The sequence below is a fragment of the Hemiscyllium ocellatum genome, chromosome 37 (assembly GCF_020745735.1).
Source record: "Hemiscyllium ocellatum isolate sHemOce1 chromosome 37, sHemOce1.pat.X.cur, whole genome shotgun sequence".
Lineage (NCBI taxonomy): Eukaryota > Metazoa > Chordata > Chondrichthyes > Orectolobiformes > Hemiscylliidae > Hemiscyllium > Hemiscyllium ocellatum.
In genome coordinates this window covers 31,585,738-31,605,284 of record NC_083437.1, presented here as the reverse complement: position 1 = coordinate 31,605,284, position 19,547 = coordinate 31,585,738, and the positions used below count along the sequence as shown (strand labels likewise).

Sequence of the window (19,547 nt, the reverse complement as noted above, 5' to 3'; positions counted from 1 at the left end):
TCATGGGTGTAGACATTGCTAGATGGGGCAGCATTTATTGTCTCTTCCTGATTGCCCATGAGAAAGTGACGGTGAGCTGCCTTCTTGAACAACTGCAGTTTTTGGCATAGGTATCCATATGCTGATGGAGCTGCAGGAGTTCGACCTAGTAATAGTGAAGGAACAATTACATATTTCCAAGTCAGGATAAGTGGCTGGAGGGGAACCAACAAGAGCACTCACTGCCACATGTCTCATCCCTTGCAACCATTATCAAATCCACTATTTTCTCCATGCAATTCTCCCAATTTACAGGACATTTATTAAAATTTAATCTGGTTAGTGAATGTGTATCCCCAGAGCCAACTAACAATCTCCTAATTTGCTGACTTTAGGGTAACTAATTTGCCGCTGAGTCTGTAGAGGGGGAGGCACTGCTAGGTCATGTGTTTGTCTCGCCACAGGTGTAAAAGAGCCCCAGCAGTGGAAGCTGGCTGCACAGAAGCCCTGGCTTCTCCTGAAACTGTTTGGCACGGACCACTTGACATGGTCATTCAACCATTGCCATTCAACAGATGGGATTTGTCACAAGGAGCTTGTCAGTGACTTCTCATGTTTCCCATTGCTTGATCACAAGGATGTCTGATGGTAAAACTTAAAAGGTTATTGTATGTGGGGCATATATGGCAGTCATGAGGTGGATCAAAACGGTCATGGCACGGGAAGTAGGTGCACCACAGATGAGTTCAGCCAGTTGTCAGTGGTCAGATGTGTGAAGGAATGATGATTGCAAGACCAGGAACCCATGGGAGATAGAGGTTTGAACAGTGTGTTCCATTTTTGCTTTGCAATATTGCGTGTAGTCAAATGTGTGTGTAATGACCTATACCAGATAATAATAATAATCTATAAATGTAAGTTAATGTCGAAGTTGAACAAATGTTCAAAGAATAGCACCTGATCTCTCAATTAGTCACATTAGTATCTTACGGACTTGATGGTGAGTTTAACAATATTAAATCAATCCTGCATCTCCCAGTTTGTCCAGGTAAATGTTAGTGTAGTTCAATATTTTAATTTATAGCTTTGCCAGAGACATCGCATGTTTTTGCCTCTCCCACAAACTTTGCTTTTTATCTGTTTGATTACTTTTTTGGAATTTAGTCACTCCTGCCTTCCATATTCACTTTTAAGTTCTCCCCTACCTGCTTTCATTTCACATCTCTGTACTTGTTTAAAAACTGGTGTGTTTATGTCACCTTCAGTTTTAATAAATAGAACTTGTCCTAAAATATCAACTTTGTTACTCTTTCCCCAGATGCTGCCTAATCAGCTGAATATTTCTAACATTTGCTCTTTTTGTTTTAAAAATAATGTAGTTTAACATTTTGATGGGAAGGGAGGTTATATTTTTCATCATCTAGTGACTTGTACATTTCCAGCAATGTCTGCTTTTGTTTCAGATTTCTAGACTTTGTTTTTCTTTTTGTTGCTACTATACATACTAATCTTCAATAGGAGACCAATAAAATGTTTTCTAAGTCCTGCAAAATTAGTTAACCTGAGTTTTCTTCCTTTCCTTCACAGTTGTACCATTCCTGCCACATAGTCGGACTAAATTAGACAGGGTCACAGATGACTCAGAGGTGGGTTTTACAATAACATCAAGCTTTTTTTAATAATTTCACAATTAAAGAATCAGTAATGATATAGTGGATATGTCCGACCTGGTATAATACCTGGAGTTCACGTTCTATTGCTGGGATGTCATCAGTTAGCTGATCTTATTGAAGGCAACTATAATGTTTCTGCAACTGTTTTCACTGAACAGCGTTGGTAAGGAAAACAACAATTCTGGCTCCTGATCAGTGATATCAGCGGTGGATAGTGCCCAATAATCACACAGCACACATGCTGCAATGTCTTGCAAATTCTTAAAATACCAGCGTCTCAACCTGAATGAGAAGGGAAATAATTTCTTTAACCATGCTTTCTCCAAAACCATAGTGCTGTGGAGAGATTTCAAAAAATTGCAAGAGACTACATGAAGAACCAAAATGCTAAGTAAGATTAGCTGAATAAGGTCTTGGTAAGGACATTGATGAAGTTATTTTGTGTCGATTGATGTGTTTACAAGCAATGTTATAAGTGATAAAATAGAGATGACTGACTGCTGTCACCATTCAGTGGAGGTAGAGCAAAGTAACAAAGTATCAAAAATATGTCATTTATTGAAACAATATAATTGTCATTTGTTGAAGCAATATAATTGTAGATTTGGGGTTAAAAGATTAATTTTTGCTTAAAGTTGCTGGTGTATGTTTAATGCAAATTAATATTTTCAGCACTTTGATTTAGTCTTAAGAGAATAGAAGGCAAATTTACATGGCTGGGTTCAGAGGAGGAGTGTCAGTCTAATTGGATAGCTTCCAGAGAGCTGACCAAAACATGATGAGCCAAATAACTTCCTTGCTACGTGGGTCATTAATGGATCATTTAATTCAATATTAGTTTATATTGAACTGGCATACACAAGGAGGAGTTATCATAATCTGTTATGTATTGACTGGACCATTCTATCTCCCAAGTATTTTATGTTGAATGGTTCATTTTTTTAAAAAAAAATTGGTTTCCAGGATATCAAGCCAGTGGTTGATGGTGTCGATGGAATCAAGATTTCTTCGGTGCTGGGTTTGCAAGACTTTGACCTTATACGAGTCATTGGACGTGGCAGCTATGCTAAAGTTCTCCTTGTGCGCTTGAAGAAAAATGACTGTATATATGCAATGAAGGTGGTAAAGAAGGAACTGGTCCATGATGATGAGGTAAATTTACTCTTAAAAAGAAAATGAACTTTGTTTTTAATTACCTTACACATACTCAATATCCTACAGTTAATTTATATATCCATCAAGAACAATCACCCTTCTAGTGTAGAGAAAAGCAGCTTTCATCAGGTTTCCATAGTGCATTTGAGGACTGCACATTTTATCACCAAAAGTCAAAGCTAATTAATTCATAAGTAATCACAGTTAATTCTTTTGATACTGATCTTGATACTTTCTTTGACCAGTTTTAGAGTGGTAATTATGTTGGAAGCGTTGGTTGCAACGAGGAAAAGAGTCTTCAGCCATTGTTTCTGCACTAACCAAAAGCAACTCCAGCCACCCATCCTAATTTCATCCTCCAGCACCTGATTTGTGGCCTTGCAAGTTACAGTACTTCCAGTGTTGATCCAGAGACCTCTTTTAAGCAAGTTGAGAATTTCTGCCAATTGGGCAAAGAATTCCAGACATCGCTCCAAATCAGTGTGCCCTCTAATTATCTATTATTCATCACTTTACACACATACCTATGATGAGTTGGCCTTTCCTGGTTTATTCTATCCAGGTCTATCATAATTTCACATGGATCAATTAAGTCACCTTTTTCCTCCTCTGTTCTGGGAAACAACCCTGATCCATCCAATCTTTTCTCATTGCTGCAATTTTCAAGCACTAGCAGCTTTCTTGTAAATGTCCTCTTGACTCTGCAGAGCAATTGTGCTTCCTGTTAAGTGGTGATCAGAGCTACATGCAAGCTTCTAGCTGTGCCTTAACCAATGTTTGAAATCGCTCCAGCATTACATCCTTGTTTTTGTATTCCGTGACCCATCCAGTAAATAAATGTATTCCATATTTTTTTCCCATCTTATCAATCTTTATTATAATTCTAAATGTTAAAAATGTTACTGTCGGTCTTTTGAGGGGGTCGAGGACCAAAACATCTCCTTGATACGTATCCCTTTCTAAGAGAGGTAAAAAATAGAAAATCCATTTGTACTCCTGATCACGGTCCATTGACTACTAATGTGCGAGAGCATGCACATGTTACATATTTGGTAACAAAGTGAGTGGATTGATTGACCTATGCAGGTGTGAAAAGAAGCTATGACTGGAGATGCTTTGCTTATGACCAGATAACTAAGAGTGGAACAATGTAAGGACAGTGTCTGAACATTGTACTGTAGAGATGTGGGCAGAAGACTATGTTGAAATTTGCAACTAAGTTGGAGCGAAACGATACCATGATTGTAATTACAAGGTGTAATTTGGAACCTTAATTGGTATTAATGATTTTTTTTTGAGAAGGTGGTCATAGCAGCTGTTTAAAGCAGACAATACTTAAGAAGAGGAAACCAAAATTGGTTAGCATGGGGCCAGGAAGTGCAGTGTAGAAATGTAATCAGGGAACAGGAACATGAAAGGAGGAAACTTGAAAACTTACGAAGAGTTGGGAAGCCTGGTGTGACACTGAGGTGCAGCTCAGTTCTCAAGATTTAAAAATTGGGGGTTGGGGTCAAGTTGAGAGAAAGTAACATACCTGTTTGAAAGGATGGTTTCAGTTATTAACGACCTTGTCAAATGATATAAATTTTTGAAATTTGTGTTGTTATTAAGAACATGTTGAAATAATTACCTTGAATAAAAACAAGTCTTTTAGCCCAGAAAGATCATTGCTTGCAAAAATATCAAAAACAAGTTATAGGACTGAATTTTACCATAAACTGACTAGGTGTCAATTTCAGGGAGTTTCATGGAGGGTTTCTCTCTGAACTATAGCAACATATCTCCAGCAAATCTTTGCTGGTCACTTCATTGTGTGTGAACCGCACCCCTGGCATCACTCTCTTGCTATCTTGCATACAGCAGCAGTGCAAGTACTTGAGTTACATCAGTTGAGCCATATTTAAACCCCAGTTATGTACAAGATCAATAACTGCAAGCCAAGACCAGCCATTCACAAATAGAGTGGAGAGACTTGCCCTGGATATAACCAATGGAGACAAGTTGACACCTTGATTTGCTGATAGGGATCTAATGAACAGGATGAAGGATGGCTGTCATCTTCTCAGCACCATAGAGAAGACCATAATATGTGACCCATGACCCTGTCAGCCTGGTCCAAAGTTACCACTGAGGTCAATGCAGTGTCCACTGTCCAGAGGAATGCCCAGCAGTGCAGAAAAAAGTTGTTTAATAACCTTAGGTACTCTTGTAGAGTATGTGCCACTTTTCTTTTTTGACTGCTACTTCACAACCACTGAGTCTTCTACAGCACCAATCTCTGCCAAGACTCATAGTTTTCCAATCCATTATTTCATGCTACATCTTTCTTCAGTTGGTCTTAGCATCGACCCCAACAATGTGTAACATCCACATACAAATCTGTATGATAATAGATGTCTTAAATTTGGTGTGTGTGTGTGTGTGTGTGTGTGTGTATGTATGTATGTATGTGTATGTGTTTAATGCTATTGGTGCTTGAAGGGCCGCATTGTACAAAAATAGAGACCCCCCGACTAACTTAGAGAGAGAGCTTGACACAAGTACCCCAACCCCACTCTCCTCTCATTTATCTCTCCACCCTTCAGGCACTCTGCCTGTATTCCTGATGAAGACCTTTTGTCTGAAACGTCGATTTTCCTGCTCCTCGAATGCTGCCTGAACTGCTGTGCTTTTCCAGCGCCACTCTAATCCAGAATCTGGTTTCCAGCATCTGCAGTCATTGTTTTTACCTCAATACCATTTGCTTACTGTGCTGGTATCCCCTGACTGAAGACAGTCCCCATTGATTAAATGCTATTTTGTAGTCTTTGAGTCGTGGCCATTCGATTGAAGCCCTTGACGTGGGCCTTCCCCGTACATTGCTAGCACATGCTGCAGGTGTAACATTTACCTAGCTTGATGCCCGACAGCAACATGTCAACGTTCTTGATTGATCATTGGTGATAACCATGGCAAGCTGTCTGGCTTGTGTCTGCTAAAAGGCAGGACAAGACAGAACCATTAAGCACCTTTCCGTTCTAAATGAGACAAACTGCACATCAATGAGGCAAGATTCTTATCCTGCTGTTCAAACCTTGGGTGCAACACTGACTTTTTTTTTGCCCTATGATGTTGAATATGCAGATAAGGGTAGTGCAAATTGAAGTAGTCTGCATGGACTTCAGTAAGTCTTTTGCCAAGATCTCTCATGGTGGACTGATCAAGAAGCTATAGGATCCAGTTTGCCAAATCAGATCCAAAATTAGCTTAGCAGGAAACAGATGGTGATGACTGAAATATCTCTTTGTGATTGGATTGTGATCTACCATATGGTTCAATGGTGGGTGTTCTACTATTTATTTTGTACATAAATCATCCAGACATGAGTGTATGAGGATGATTTGTAAATTTGCAAATGACATAAAAATTTATCATGTGGTAAATAGACAACAGGATAATGTAGACAGGCTGATCAGATGCATTGAACAGTAGCAAGTGGAACTTTGGAAGGACTGACAAGACAAGGGAGAACGCCTTGATTGGTAGGATCCTCGCAAGTGCAGAGGATCAGCGGGACCTTGATGTGCATATCCATTGATCCTTGAAGGCAGCAGAACAGGAAGGTAAGGTAGTTAAGGTATGTGGGTTAGTTGCCTTAATTCATCCAAACTTTGAATGTCTTGGAGTGCCTGGAAGGTTATAAAGGAACTGTATATAATGTTAGTTAGGCCAAAGCTGGAGTACTGTGTGTAGTTCTGGTTACAACACTATAGGAGTAATGTGATTGCACTGGAGAAGGTGAAGAGGAGTTTTACCAGAATATATGAAAATAATATAGATAGGCAGCGGTTGTATCAATAGAGCAGAGAAGACTGAGAGGTATAAACAGGGTAGGTAGGAAAAAGCTGTTCCACTTGGTCGAAGATTTAATGACTATGGGGCACAATGTTAAGGAAAGGAGTGGGAGGTTAGAGAAAAAGCTTTATTGACCACAAGGGTGGTGGGTATCTGAAACTTGCTGCCTAAAAGGGTGGTGGACGCAGGAACCCTCATGACATTAAAGAAATATTTAGATGAGCACTTGAAATGGACATACCAGACAAGGCTATGTGCCAAGTGCAGCCCAAGAATAGTTAGATGCTTGATGACTGGATTGGACACACTGGGACAAAGTCCCTCTTTCTTGTTATAAAAATCTTGCCAGTCATCTCATTTTTCCAGTCTTGCCATTTTTCCTTACTGATTCGTCATTACCCACATCATTTGGGGTTGAAAAATTCCACCCGATGTTTGTTTCCAGATGAACTTGACTGCAATTATAGGATGTACTGTGCCTGCAGTTCTGAAAGGTAAATTATTAGGTGTGATGAATTATCATATGTGATCCCACACTTTGTGAGTCACCTCCTTTGTAGCTGTGATTGTTCTAACATTACCAAGATTGTTTAACATTGACTGCAGTAATGCAAGTATTTTACGATTTTTCTTTTGAGAGAATGCTTTCAAAATTATGCAGTTTAAAAGGGATGTTTTGATAAAATTTTGTCAGATTATGAATTGCACTTGAAGGCAATTTCAGTAAACCCTTACTTCACATCATTCTAGAAAGTATTTCTGTTGAATTTTAATGAAGAGAATCTCAAAGTACATTAGTCTATTGCACGAGTTGAAAAATATTTCACATGACTAAATTTAATTAGCCCCTTTTTCTCAAATGGAAGTATGCCTTGTTAAGGTGCTGTTTTCATCTGACGTTTCTCGCTTAGGAGGCTGAGTGCCAGCTTGCCTCCTTAAATGGAAATCAGTTTTTTGGATTAACATCGTTGCCAGTCCAGCAACATCAATAGCTAGGAAAACTTAGTACTGTCTGAGTACTGGTTTCCTTTCAGCTGGTACTACTTTTCCTGGCATTTTATCCTGGTCTTGGTGCCAATCCAATGGCAGCTAAGTTGGGAAAAATTATTAGTGGCTAGGGATTTCTGTGTATTCAGCTAATGCTACCTTTCCTGGCCCAATTACTTCTGGATTGGCTTTCATGCTGATCCTAAACCATGTACATTAATCAATCCAACACTCCATCACTATTGTAAACTTAAGATATTAGCGCAACATCATGTGCAAATGGGGCCTCTTTGAGGGATAAGAAAGATTAACATTGTGTTGCACATCCTTAATCTATATTTACAGTTTATATTCATATATTTGAGTTTATTTTGTCAGTACTCACATAATAAATGTATATCACTTAATGCATTTGCCAACTGATTCACATTTGATTCCTAGGTTGTATTTTAGCTATAGTTGTTCCAGATTATTAGCTAATATTCCTGTTGAAATTTATAATAGCACAGCAACATTTCCGAATGGGACTATCTTTAATCCATCTCACCCAGCTAACCACAATTTTCCCATAGTGCCGTTCAATTAAATTTGAACCTTGTTGATTTTTGATGTTCCATGAAACCCGAATGTCATTTTTGACTATAATCTATTCATGCTCTAAAGCTGGCACTATGCTTCACATACTTGCTTTTCTTCCAGTTAAAAAAACTCCTTATGAACATCCTGTTTTTTTTGTTATCATTGAATTTGCTACCCATGCATACATTCTGTACATAAAGAAGACCTTACTTTGATCAAATTTATCCAAACTTAGAATGCTTCTACTGAATATCCTGTGTTTTTACAACAGAGAAAACATACGAATGAAGTTGATCTTTTACTAGTATGTCATCCTTTTACAGTTATGAGATCAATTATAGTTCTCTAGCTACTGAATAGCTATAACTCCACACTACTTTTGAACTTAGGGGACCAAAGCTTCAGAGAATATTTCAATTGTGGTCTCACTGGGGGCAAAAAACTGTTTTGACATGACTTTTATGGATGTATACATTGTTTGCATGTTTGGACCTAAAGCTATACATCACATAACATAAAAATTAACAAGGGCCTTCAATACTGAACCTTCTGGCAGTGTACCAACTGCAACCAGATGCTTCCTGATGTTGTATGTGAAGGTTAATCCAAAAATTGGGTACAGCAAGACCTGTGAAGAAAAAGCTGCTGAAGGAATGTGTCAACACATGAAGTCATATTCCAATATGAGTCATGATTTCCAGCAGCGTTAGAATGAGCCCTTCACTTTCAAGTACAAATTAGAAATATAAACCACACGAGTAGTTCTGGGCCATTGAGTGCAGAGCTAATTCCATAATTTGGCAATGGAGTCCCTAAACTCTGCATTTTAATGAGTAAATCACAGGAATTATTGATAGGACCATAAACACTGTTGAAATTGAAGGAAGTAGCATTGGTACATATGCATTGCCATCAGCAATTTTTGCTTTCAAGTTCAGTCTTATCAAAATGCTGTCCACTTAAGAGTTCAAATGTATTTTACTGTTAATATGAGATGATGTATTGGACCTGGATACTTGCGTTCATTTTTCAAAAATGGATCCCAATATCTGATGTATGGTCTTAAGATCAAATGAATGAAAGATATCATGTGGATCCTAGGGATTGAAGAAAAGTCTGAGTCCCTTTAGAGTTTGTTGTTACAGATCTCCTTGTGTCCAGATAGAAAGCAGAATTTACAGGGGCCTTAGAGTTATTCTTGAGACAGGAGAGAAAATGCAGAAAGAAGCAGAAAGAGTTTAAAAGAGCAAAAATAATATCACAGGAATTTAACGCTTCCTACTTCATGCTGAAATCAATGGAAAGCAATCTATTAATTTGAAAATTTGAGACTTCCTGGCACCAGTAACATACAAAGGGCACATTTGTAACAGTGAAATTAGCAGCCTTGTAGTGGTATTTTATTTTCCTTTCCTTCAAAGTCATCACTAGATGGCAGCATCGTTTCAATCTGCTATTTTGAGTTGATCGCTGTTATTCTGATTTCAATATTTAATAGACGCTATATAGACAGTAGTCTTTCTAAACACTATCTCACTGCATGGATATAGCCCACAGATATTTAGCTATACTAACTTCCTACCTCAGAGCAAATTCCTTTCCACTCCACATGGATATTATCCCAGGTCATTTCTTTGTATGTTGTGTCAGTTGTGGGCAACATAGAAATTGAATGTGAAATACCTGTGGAAGCACTTGTAGTTAATACCTTCAGCAAAGGTAGGATGACAATTGGCATTGAAAAGAAAATGGAGAAAAACAATGGCGTGAATATTTGGAAACATGTTACCTGCAAGACTTGAAGCTTCAACAGAACACACAAAATACTAATGTTCTAGTTTGGTACACTAGAGATTTTAAATTGCTGTACAATGCTTTGACTTTAGAAGAAAGCAGCTCAGCAAATGTGGAATGCTATTACGTTTTTAGTTTCTAAATGTATATCATCGATCCCATGGTTATTCAGAAAATTATTTGTGGATGGTCATTTGGTTACCTGAAAGCCTGATGGTGATAACATTGCATCAAGCATGACCATGGGATCTCAGCATTTCTATTTCCCAGCACTTAATTTAGTCTCCAGCCATTCATTCTCTTGCTCTGTCTTCTCTCTTCTAACATTCATTTCCACCACCCTTTTTGCTGTTTTACCCACCATCTAATTTGTTTGTAAAGAACAACAAATAGAAGAAGAATGTAGTTTTGCATTTAACTGTTGAGGGAGAAGAAATTTTGCTGGCTTAACAAAGCAGTTGCAACACATTTAGATTGATTCAAGAGCTATTATTGCAATCATTATTTCACTGCAAAATTTTGAGTCTGTTTTATGAGGGTGATTGCATTTCTTTAGGATACATTTCTGTGATAAAATAAACAACAAGAAAAATGTACAGAAACAGCTGTTTTCAATTGCAGTTCAGCTGGACATTACCAAGAATTTCTGGGAATCTACCTCCTCTTCAGCTTTAATGAGACCATATCCTGTTTTGTTGGCCCTACTTGAGCCCATATTTCACAGCTATCAGAAACCACAGCAGCAGAATATTTAACATATTGCAGCATCTTGTTTTTCATTAAAAAAGATCCAAACAGAGTTCTTTCAATATTTATGCGTGGAATTTATTTCTCTTGCTGTTGGATCCCATTCCTGTATCTCACTAGAATTCTTGTCTTAGATGTAAGAAATGTTTGGCAGCTAGAGTGAGAAAAGATGAATTCATGATTTCTACAAAAACAGAGGAAAGGAAACGTTTGCTGGCATTTGCAACTCTTTTAATGCTGAAGAAGGATTTTCGATGAGTTAGAAAGTTATGGTTTTATGTTTGCACTGCAATGCTAAAGTCAAATAGTACAGGACTTAGACTGCAGAAGTTCAAAAGTTATTGTCATTTAATTCATCTCATTACAACCTAGTTAATTGAGGAAAAAATGCTAAAAAAAATTATGAAATTGAACTATACTTGACTCGAACTACGCTTTATGCTGTACATTTGGCACAAAAGTGACACCAAATCTTAACATCCGTTCAAAGGATACAATATCAAGTGACATTTTCATTTAGTAATATAAACAATTACATTATGGATAATTATGTTGCATGTGAATTAGAGCATGGTAACCAATTAATAACTAGTTTCTTACACTAGTTAAATTTTTTAAGAGGTCAATACAGTAGATATTATGGGCAAGTACGTTTTTGACATGCCAAACAACTAAGAATTATGTATCTACATTTTTCTTATGATACAAAATTTGGTGAAATGTAAACGGTGAGGAAGATATAGAGGCTCCAAAGGGATATAGGCTGTTTAAGTAACTGGCAGCAAGTTTTGGTCGCCCTATGTAAAGAAAGATATACTTACTTTGGAGCCAAAGGCAAAGGTTCACAATGTTGTTTCCTAGAATGAGTGTGTTACACTATGATGAGTGGCTGAGCAAATTGAGTCCATATTCTGTGGTTTAGAAGAATGATTGATAAATACCACATTTGTAGAGTCTTGACAAAGTAGATACCGATGTTGTTTCCCCAAGTTGGGAAATTTAGAATCTGAGTACAATGTGGAATAAAAGATCAATATCAATCTTCCAGGTCTGAGATGAGAAATTTCTTCACACGGAGGATTACAAATCTTTGGAATTGTCTACCTCCAAGGGTTGCAGATTTTCCACCACCTGAATGGAGTTTTGCATCTCTTAGAATCAAGGAATATGAGGAATGGGCAAAAAAGCCGAGTTGAGGCTGTGAATTGCAGAGCAGGCTCAAAGGGTTGCATAAATGTGAGAAGTATCTTTTTCCTTGCTAAAATATTTAAAAATAAACCTTTCATCTTTTATGAGGACAATGTTTACATTTACTTACTACCCCCACGTTGTACCTTTTCTGTTCACAGGTTGATTGGATAGTCAAGTGTCCTAGATTAACACCAGTGCTACTCTGAAATGTGGGAGGATATGCCAGAGGAAATTCCTAATGGTCCAGTTTTACATATGTGAGGCAGGGTGGGGAGGTGCATGAATTTAGATAGATGTGTACTAGTCAAGAACCAGTCAACTCTTAAGAGAAGTTCAGAGCTTAACTGTTTGAAGAAAATCAGTTGAGTCCTGGGCCACCATTGTACTATGTTGTTTATCCCATTGTGTGCCCTTATCTTTCAAATGAGTTTTCAACATTTCTACGTAATTACCACACTAAAGAAAGACGTGCATTCATAAATTATCTTTCATAACATCAGTATGTCGCAAAGGACTACTGTGTTAACTCATTCAAATTTTCTTTGCTTTGATTCAACAAGTACATAAACTTGCACCTCCTTCTGGGCCTCCTCTTTGTCACAGTGTTTCAAGTTTCAAAACTTGTTGCTTTATTTAAAAAGGAAATACCTCAAAAACCTAATTGCCTAATGCTTTAACATTTAACATCTAATGTGTGTCTCTGCAATCAGTAATCATCTAGATTGGTTCAGGAGATCAGGATTTCACTTGCAGTCTGATCCCCCAGTGGTTGGAAATTGGGATCTTCCAGACTGACCAGAGTACCTGTAGCTTCATGCAAAATGGCACTCTTTTCAGTCATAATGGGAAAGACAAATTTCTTTTCAGCTTAAACATTTTAAAACTTATTCTTTAGGAAGTATTTCAGGAATTCTATATTACATCACAGGCTTCTTTTCTCAATTGGAGCCTGTTTAAGCTGACCGGAAAGAGTAATGTGATGTTTCTTGGAAATATTGATGTTTATTCGTTTAGTGTTTGGCTTGAATTTTTAGTGAGGGCACCTTTCAAAGCGTCCTTATATCACAACTTCCACCTCACCACAAAGCAGAAACTTATTTCCTCATTATCCTACAGATTTGAATCTCAACCTGACTGGTGAAAAGCTCTTTGAAGTCAAATCATACAGTTTTGAAGTTTGACACCATGCATATACTTGGTTGAATTCTAAACCTCTTTTAAACTCCAATTATGTTAATTCTTTGTTTAAAGAGTGGAGATATTCCCAACATTGGAGTTCACCAGCCAAAAGTGGATTTTGTGCACTTGTATGTAGTGCTCACCTTGATAAAAAAACTATAACTTGGATCTGTCAGTGTCAATGTGTTTCTGCTTGACTAGTGTTGTTGTGCAGCAGCTTCGCCTTTATTATGAGCTGCACTGTAAATGCTGTACAAAGCTTCAACTTTGAATCTCCCAACTGTTGCCTTCGGTGGGATTTTTTAAAGTGATACATTTGATATTATCTTACCATATTTCTTTCTCTTGTACCGTTTTTGGGTGGTTAGTAATGGCTTTGATACAAGTATATGAAATCTGTGACATGTGTATGGAGCTACTTCTGCTCATGGGCAATGCAGGTCGTCCTGCATGATTTATCTTCTTAGGTGTTTCACGTGCACAAGTAAAAAGCAAAATCTTTGGGCAGGGGGTTGTAAAAGTGTCAGGACTTCTCAGGCTCCAAATCTCGGATACCATATTTGAATGACACCTAAATAGCAGTTTATTTTCTGTAAGCCTAGAGAATTATTGAACCTAACTTTGTCTCCACCCATCCCTGGAGATGTCTGACACCAGAGTATCTCACATTTCAGCCACCCCTTCCTCCGTGTTCTCCTCTGGACCTGAAGATGATGTGTCAGAGCAAAGATTTGCATCATCTGACATTTGTTGAATGTAAGCTTCAAGTTAGCTCCTTGGAAAGTAAGAATACTTACAGGACTTGTTACCTGTAGTAACAAAGAAGCTGACTATTGTTGAAGTTAAATCCCTTTCTATTCAGGCGTCTGACTAGATAAGGCCAAGGAGCTCCAAGCACCAAATGTTGCAGTCCGTGCACCGTTGGGTTTGGGGGAACTCAGTGACAGAAGCAAATCTAATGGCTTAGACAGCTTGGCCCTCTGAGTTCATCATGAAGTATATAAACAGTTGTGCTTTCCTAAGAAAGGCATCTGTGAACTCATGAATGTATTTGCAGGTAGCAACATAAGTCCTCAGTTGAGGTCTGAAAGGAGCTAATCGTGAATAAATTCAATAGTTCAATCCTTCGATTATCTTTAACACACTGCTTTCTCCTATGCCACATGACTTCCTGCTGAGATGGCAGATGTACATGACTGTGTTCCTAGACATGGAAAGGTGCCTGTTACATTCACTAACCTACAGGTGACTGCAGCACCCTCAATCGACACACTCGCAGTACATCAACAGTGCTAAAGACCCTGGATAAAGCTCTGCTTGATGGTTCAGACCTGGAGCCCTCTGAACCTTGAATCTCTGTTGTTAATGCTGGGCATACCTTCACTTTTTCCTCTTTCTCAGCAAAGAGGGTTACCTTAGATTACAACAGGATCTTGATCAGATGGGCCAATGGGCTGAGAAGTGGCAGATGGAGTTTAATTTAGATAAACGCAAGGTGCTGCATTTTGGGAAAGCAAATCTTAGCAGACTTATACACTTAATGGTACAATCCTAGGGAGTGTTGCTGAACAAAGAGACCTTGGAGTGTTGGTTCATAGCTCCTTGAAGTGGAGTCACAGGTAGGTAGGATAGTGAAGAAGGCATTTGGTATGCTTTCCTTTATTGGTCAGAGTATTGAGTACAGGAGTTGGGAGGTCATGTTGCAGCTGGACAGAACACTATAATAGTGCATGCAATTCTGGTCTCCTTCCTATCGGAAAGATGTTGTGAAACTTGAAAAGGTTCAGAAAAGATTTACAAGGATGTTGCCAGGGTTGGAGGATTTGAGCTGTATGGAGAGGCTCAACAGGCTTGGGGGTGTTTTCCCTGGAGCATCGGAGGCCGAGGGGTGACCTTATAGAGGTTTATAAAATCATGAGGGGCATGGATAGGATAAATAGACAAAGTTTTTTTTCCCTGGAGTTGGGGTGTCCAGAACTAGAGGGCATAAGTTTAGGGTGAGAGAGGAAAGATATAAAAGAGATCTAAAGGGCATCTTTTTCTCACAGAGGGTGGTACATGTGTGGAATGAGCTGCCAGAGGAAGTGGTGGAGGCTGGTGCAATGGCAACATTTTAAGAGGCATCTGGATGGGTATATGAATAGGAGGGGTTTGGAGGGATATGGGCCGGATGCTGGCAGGTGGGACTAGATTGGGTTGGGATATCTGGTCAGCATGGACAGGTTGGACCGAAGGGTCTGTTTCCATGCTGTACATCTCTATCACTCTATGGTTGCAGGATTCAGCTAGTCAAACATTTTGCATTGAAATAAAGATCTGTGAACAAAAATGAGGAAGAAGATACTAGGTTCCTTTTGAAAATTTATCCTAGTCAATCATACATTTCAGCAACATTCTGTCTAATAATTTTCAACGGCAGTGCTTTGCAAACTGGTCATGAATGGTACACATTGTGAACTGTTGGACCTGGCAATCTGCATCCTTCACACTTAACAGTTTAAGCAATGAAGCATCTTGGTTTTCAAGGACCATGTTAATGAAGTCTGTATTTACCAAAATGTCTGGAAAAAATGTCCACTGATATGTATGAGTGTGCAGACATAGACTTGGGTTCATATACAAACATTGGCCTCACTTTCATTAACAAGATTGCACTCATGAATGTAATTCCAGTGGACTTTGTGTAAAAGAGTCATCATGACATGCCACTGAATGCAAATGAGGTTCCTGAATTACTACTGGGAAGACAAATACTGTTGAAAAGATTCTGAGAACTAATTATCAAAAGTTTACCTTTGTGTCAGGAACTTGAATTTTGGGCTTCTGCCAATGAAGTTCCCCCCTCAACTGTCTAAACCCCCAGATGTCTCACAACCAGTCTGGCAGTGCAGAGGTAGTTATAGGGTTGGGATGATGGAGAGGTAGAGCTAAGTATTGTCAGTGTATATGGAAGCAGACTCCATGTCTTCTAATATTGACACTAATGAACAGCATGCAGAATTGAACGAGCAACGAACGATAGATCCTTAAGGAAAGTCAAGGATAACTAGCTGGAGAGTATCATGGTCTTAGGCACAGGGATGTATTTGTTATTTTCTTAAGGCCATTTCTATGTTGTGACAATGGTGGTAAGCATACATCAATTTATAATTCTATGCAAATTCACTAAACTGACCTTTCCCTTTAATTCTATGTTCTCTTCAGTATAACGTTTTAAGAAAACATTTTAAAAATCATATTTCCTATGTTTATTTAGATATAATACTGTAAATTTTGTAGTATTTGACTTGGGCATTGCCAGTCGACTGTGTGGGCGTCTTGAGGACCACAGGCTCCAGTCTGACAGCAGTCTGTGGTCCTTGCAGAACCCACGTCGTTGGATGACTGTTCCAAAGGTAAACAACAACAAGAAGCTTTCCTGTATCGAAGTAATTATATTAAACTTGCTTTCCATCCTACTTCCTTCTCTTTTGCCAGACAAAAATATTTTGAATGGTGATTCAATTAAATAATGAAAATTACATCTTCTTGCTTTTAATCACAATGCAGCTATCAGTTTGGTCAAAGGAAATAGTTTCTGGAGAATGAATTCCAGCGTAGTTAGTTTAAGGGAAGCTTGAGTATGTTAAGATGCTGTCTTTGCAACAGGGTAGAGAAGTTGGAACCTGATGATAAAATATAGGGAAAAGAATTTCAGTTTCTCCCTTAATAAATGTATAGTCATTTAATAAATGTTAATTTTAAATAGTTGACCATGAAATTGATTTTCAAATCACTGTCAAGGAAACTTGGGTCAAATGCTACAGTAATGTTAAGTTTTGTCTGAAATGTGTCCATACTTTTATTTGTAAAAATATCTGTTTATAAAGGAAGCATTTTAAGCAATTTACAAGGTGGTTGTATAATTTCTACAGTAACTAAATGAATTCTGTTCTTAGAGTAACATGACTGAGGAATCATTTGTTCTTGACCCTAGGATTCAAGACCTTGTAACCCAGTCCCCATTCCATTTGTTGCCAGACTAGTTCCCTATTAGACCGTGGGTGGTGCTATTAGCCAGGCAATAGCTTCTGGAGTGGAGGTGTATTTATTAAACCTTTCTCTCAAAAAGAGAGTTCTGGATCAAATGTATTTTTTTTTACTTGGTTGAATTAGGATTGGCAAAGGTTCAGGGAGAAAACGAAATAACTGTGTGGAAGGAACCTGCAATTTGCAGTTAACTTAGTAATCTGAAGAGTATTAAGGAATCCAAATTGTAATACTTGAAATAAAAACACACAAGTTAAATAAAAATGAGCACTGGAAGTGCCCAACCCAAACTGTCTGTATCTGATGAGAAATAAAGATATAAAATATCTCTCAAGTGCACACTGGAAGGTACACATGCCTTCATATAGGAGTGAACCATTGAGGAGAGAGGAGAAGAAAGAAAAGTTTAAAAAAAAACATGAGTCCATTATACTATACTTAAATATGAAAAGTTAAGGACTTTAGTTTTCTGGCTGACAGGATTTTGAAAAAGCTCACTATAGTTATCAAGCCTGGTTCTTGACGCGCCCACTGTGTTTGTCTGGTATTTTGCTTCTCCTACAGAGTCCAAGTTTCATTTTTACACATACTACAATCAACCCATTTGTCTGTATTCAACCAGGTTACCTATTTTTTTTCTTTCTCCTTCCCCACATTTATCATTTTGGTCAGTCCTATCTTAAAGACATGCTTTTCAGATTTACATTGTGTCCGTACCCCCCTGAACATTAATTTACAATTTCTGGGTTGTCGTGTGCTTGTTGAAAATTTTTGCTAACTCTACATTTGACTAGCATGCTTTTTTTAAATGAATTCATGCTGATAATTGTTTTTATTGTTTATTCATTTTCTTGTTTTACTTCATTTTGTTTAACTGGATAACTATATTTTTCTATGGATCAGCTTAAAATGGCATACTTTTGTGTTGACTTAGGTGCAGTATCATTTCACACGTTGGAAGTTTAGTTTAACCTTGAAATTGCCTTTCATGTATTGCACTGTAGCACCTATGATGAAAATGTTTTCTTTCACTAAATACATTATCATGAAAATAGTGCATTGCTGATGGCAATGATAAGAGAGTAACCTTGAGTAGTTTAGTTAAACTACCTATATTAGTCATCCGAACTTTAAGATGCGCTTACAATGCTAAATTTGCACTCTTGAACAAAGTTATCATATATGAAATGTGTGATAACCTATATTGGGTTTATTTTTTGTTTCTGCCAACTTGTGTAACTGACATACAATAACAACCTTGCATAACTATACATATTGCCATGTGTTAACAGAGATTCTAGGATGTAAAGAAGTAAAAACATTCTATTTGAGATATATATATATATATATATATATATATATATATATTAGGTGCTGTATAGTGCTACACTTAAAATAACTCCAGCTAAAGTTACTATAAAGAATTCTTCTTCTGAACCTTGCCCCTCACCTGAGGCATGGTGAACCTCGAGTTAAAGCACCACAAGTTGTGTGTCTGTAAAGGTAAAGCAGCTCTGTAGTTCTCTGGGACTGTGGTACCTTAATATTTATTTAAAATAAATTACATTGTGCAATTACTTTTGTGATGTATGATCATTCTCCCAATATCACAATTATTCAAAAATGATTGCAATTATTTAGCGAGAAAGTTAAAGTTAGCCAGTCAAACTAAGGAAGTTGAAACCATGAGTGGAACACATGTCCAATCACATATGGAGTCACAGACCCTTTTGCTGTCCAGGATGACCACATGTTCAGAAAGTGCTCTCAAACTGCCTAGCTGTGTGAACTCTTGATGCAAGACCTCATCCCTCATTCTACTTATGTCATAAAACAGAGGTCATATTACACATTGATACCAATGATGTAAGTAGAACAAGGGATGAGGTCTTGCATTATGAGTTCAGAGTTTGGCAGTAGATTAAGAAGCAGGACTTTGAAGATCGTAAACTCTGGATTCCTCCCAGTGCCACAAGTTAGCACACAAAAGAAGATGATGAATGTATAGCTTGAGAATTGTTGAAGAAGGGAGGATTTTAGATTCCTAGGTTTCCCGGACCATTTCTGGGGAAGGTGGGGCCTCTATAAATATGATAGTCTGCACCTGAATCAGAATGGGACCAGTATCCTTGTAGGAGGTTTTGTTAATGCTGTTGGGAAGAATTTAAACTCGTTCAGCAGGAGCAGGGATCACATTATGTTAGTTCAAGTGTAACATGGCATAATTTAGAAAAGGAATCAAAGCAGGGCGAGTTTAGCCATGTGGTGTTTTGAGGGAGTAAGGCAAAGCTGGATGGCCTCTACTTGAATGCCAGGAGTTTTAGCGGTGTGGTTAAAGGAGGATCAAAACTGGCAATTTAATATTGCAGGCTGAAGGATCTTCAGGCAGGACAGGGGGTG

The 19,547-nt window shown here is 38.0% G+C and overlaps 1 protein-coding gene across 1 annotated transcript in view; it reads left to right on the top strand.

Moving 5' to 3' along the window:
• prkcz (protein kinase C, zeta) overlaps positions 1–19,547 on the top strand; it is a 410,310-nt gene that overhangs the window by 227,510 nt on the left and 163,253 nt on the right. The window contains exons 8-9 of the mRNA XM_060852456.1: positions 1,567–1,625; positions 2,616–2,804. Of these exons, the coding sequence (XP_060708439.1) occupies positions 1,567–1,625; positions 2,616–2,804 (248 nt within the window). The remainder of the gene's footprint in view (positions 1–1,566; positions 1,626–2,615; positions 2,805–19,547) is intronic.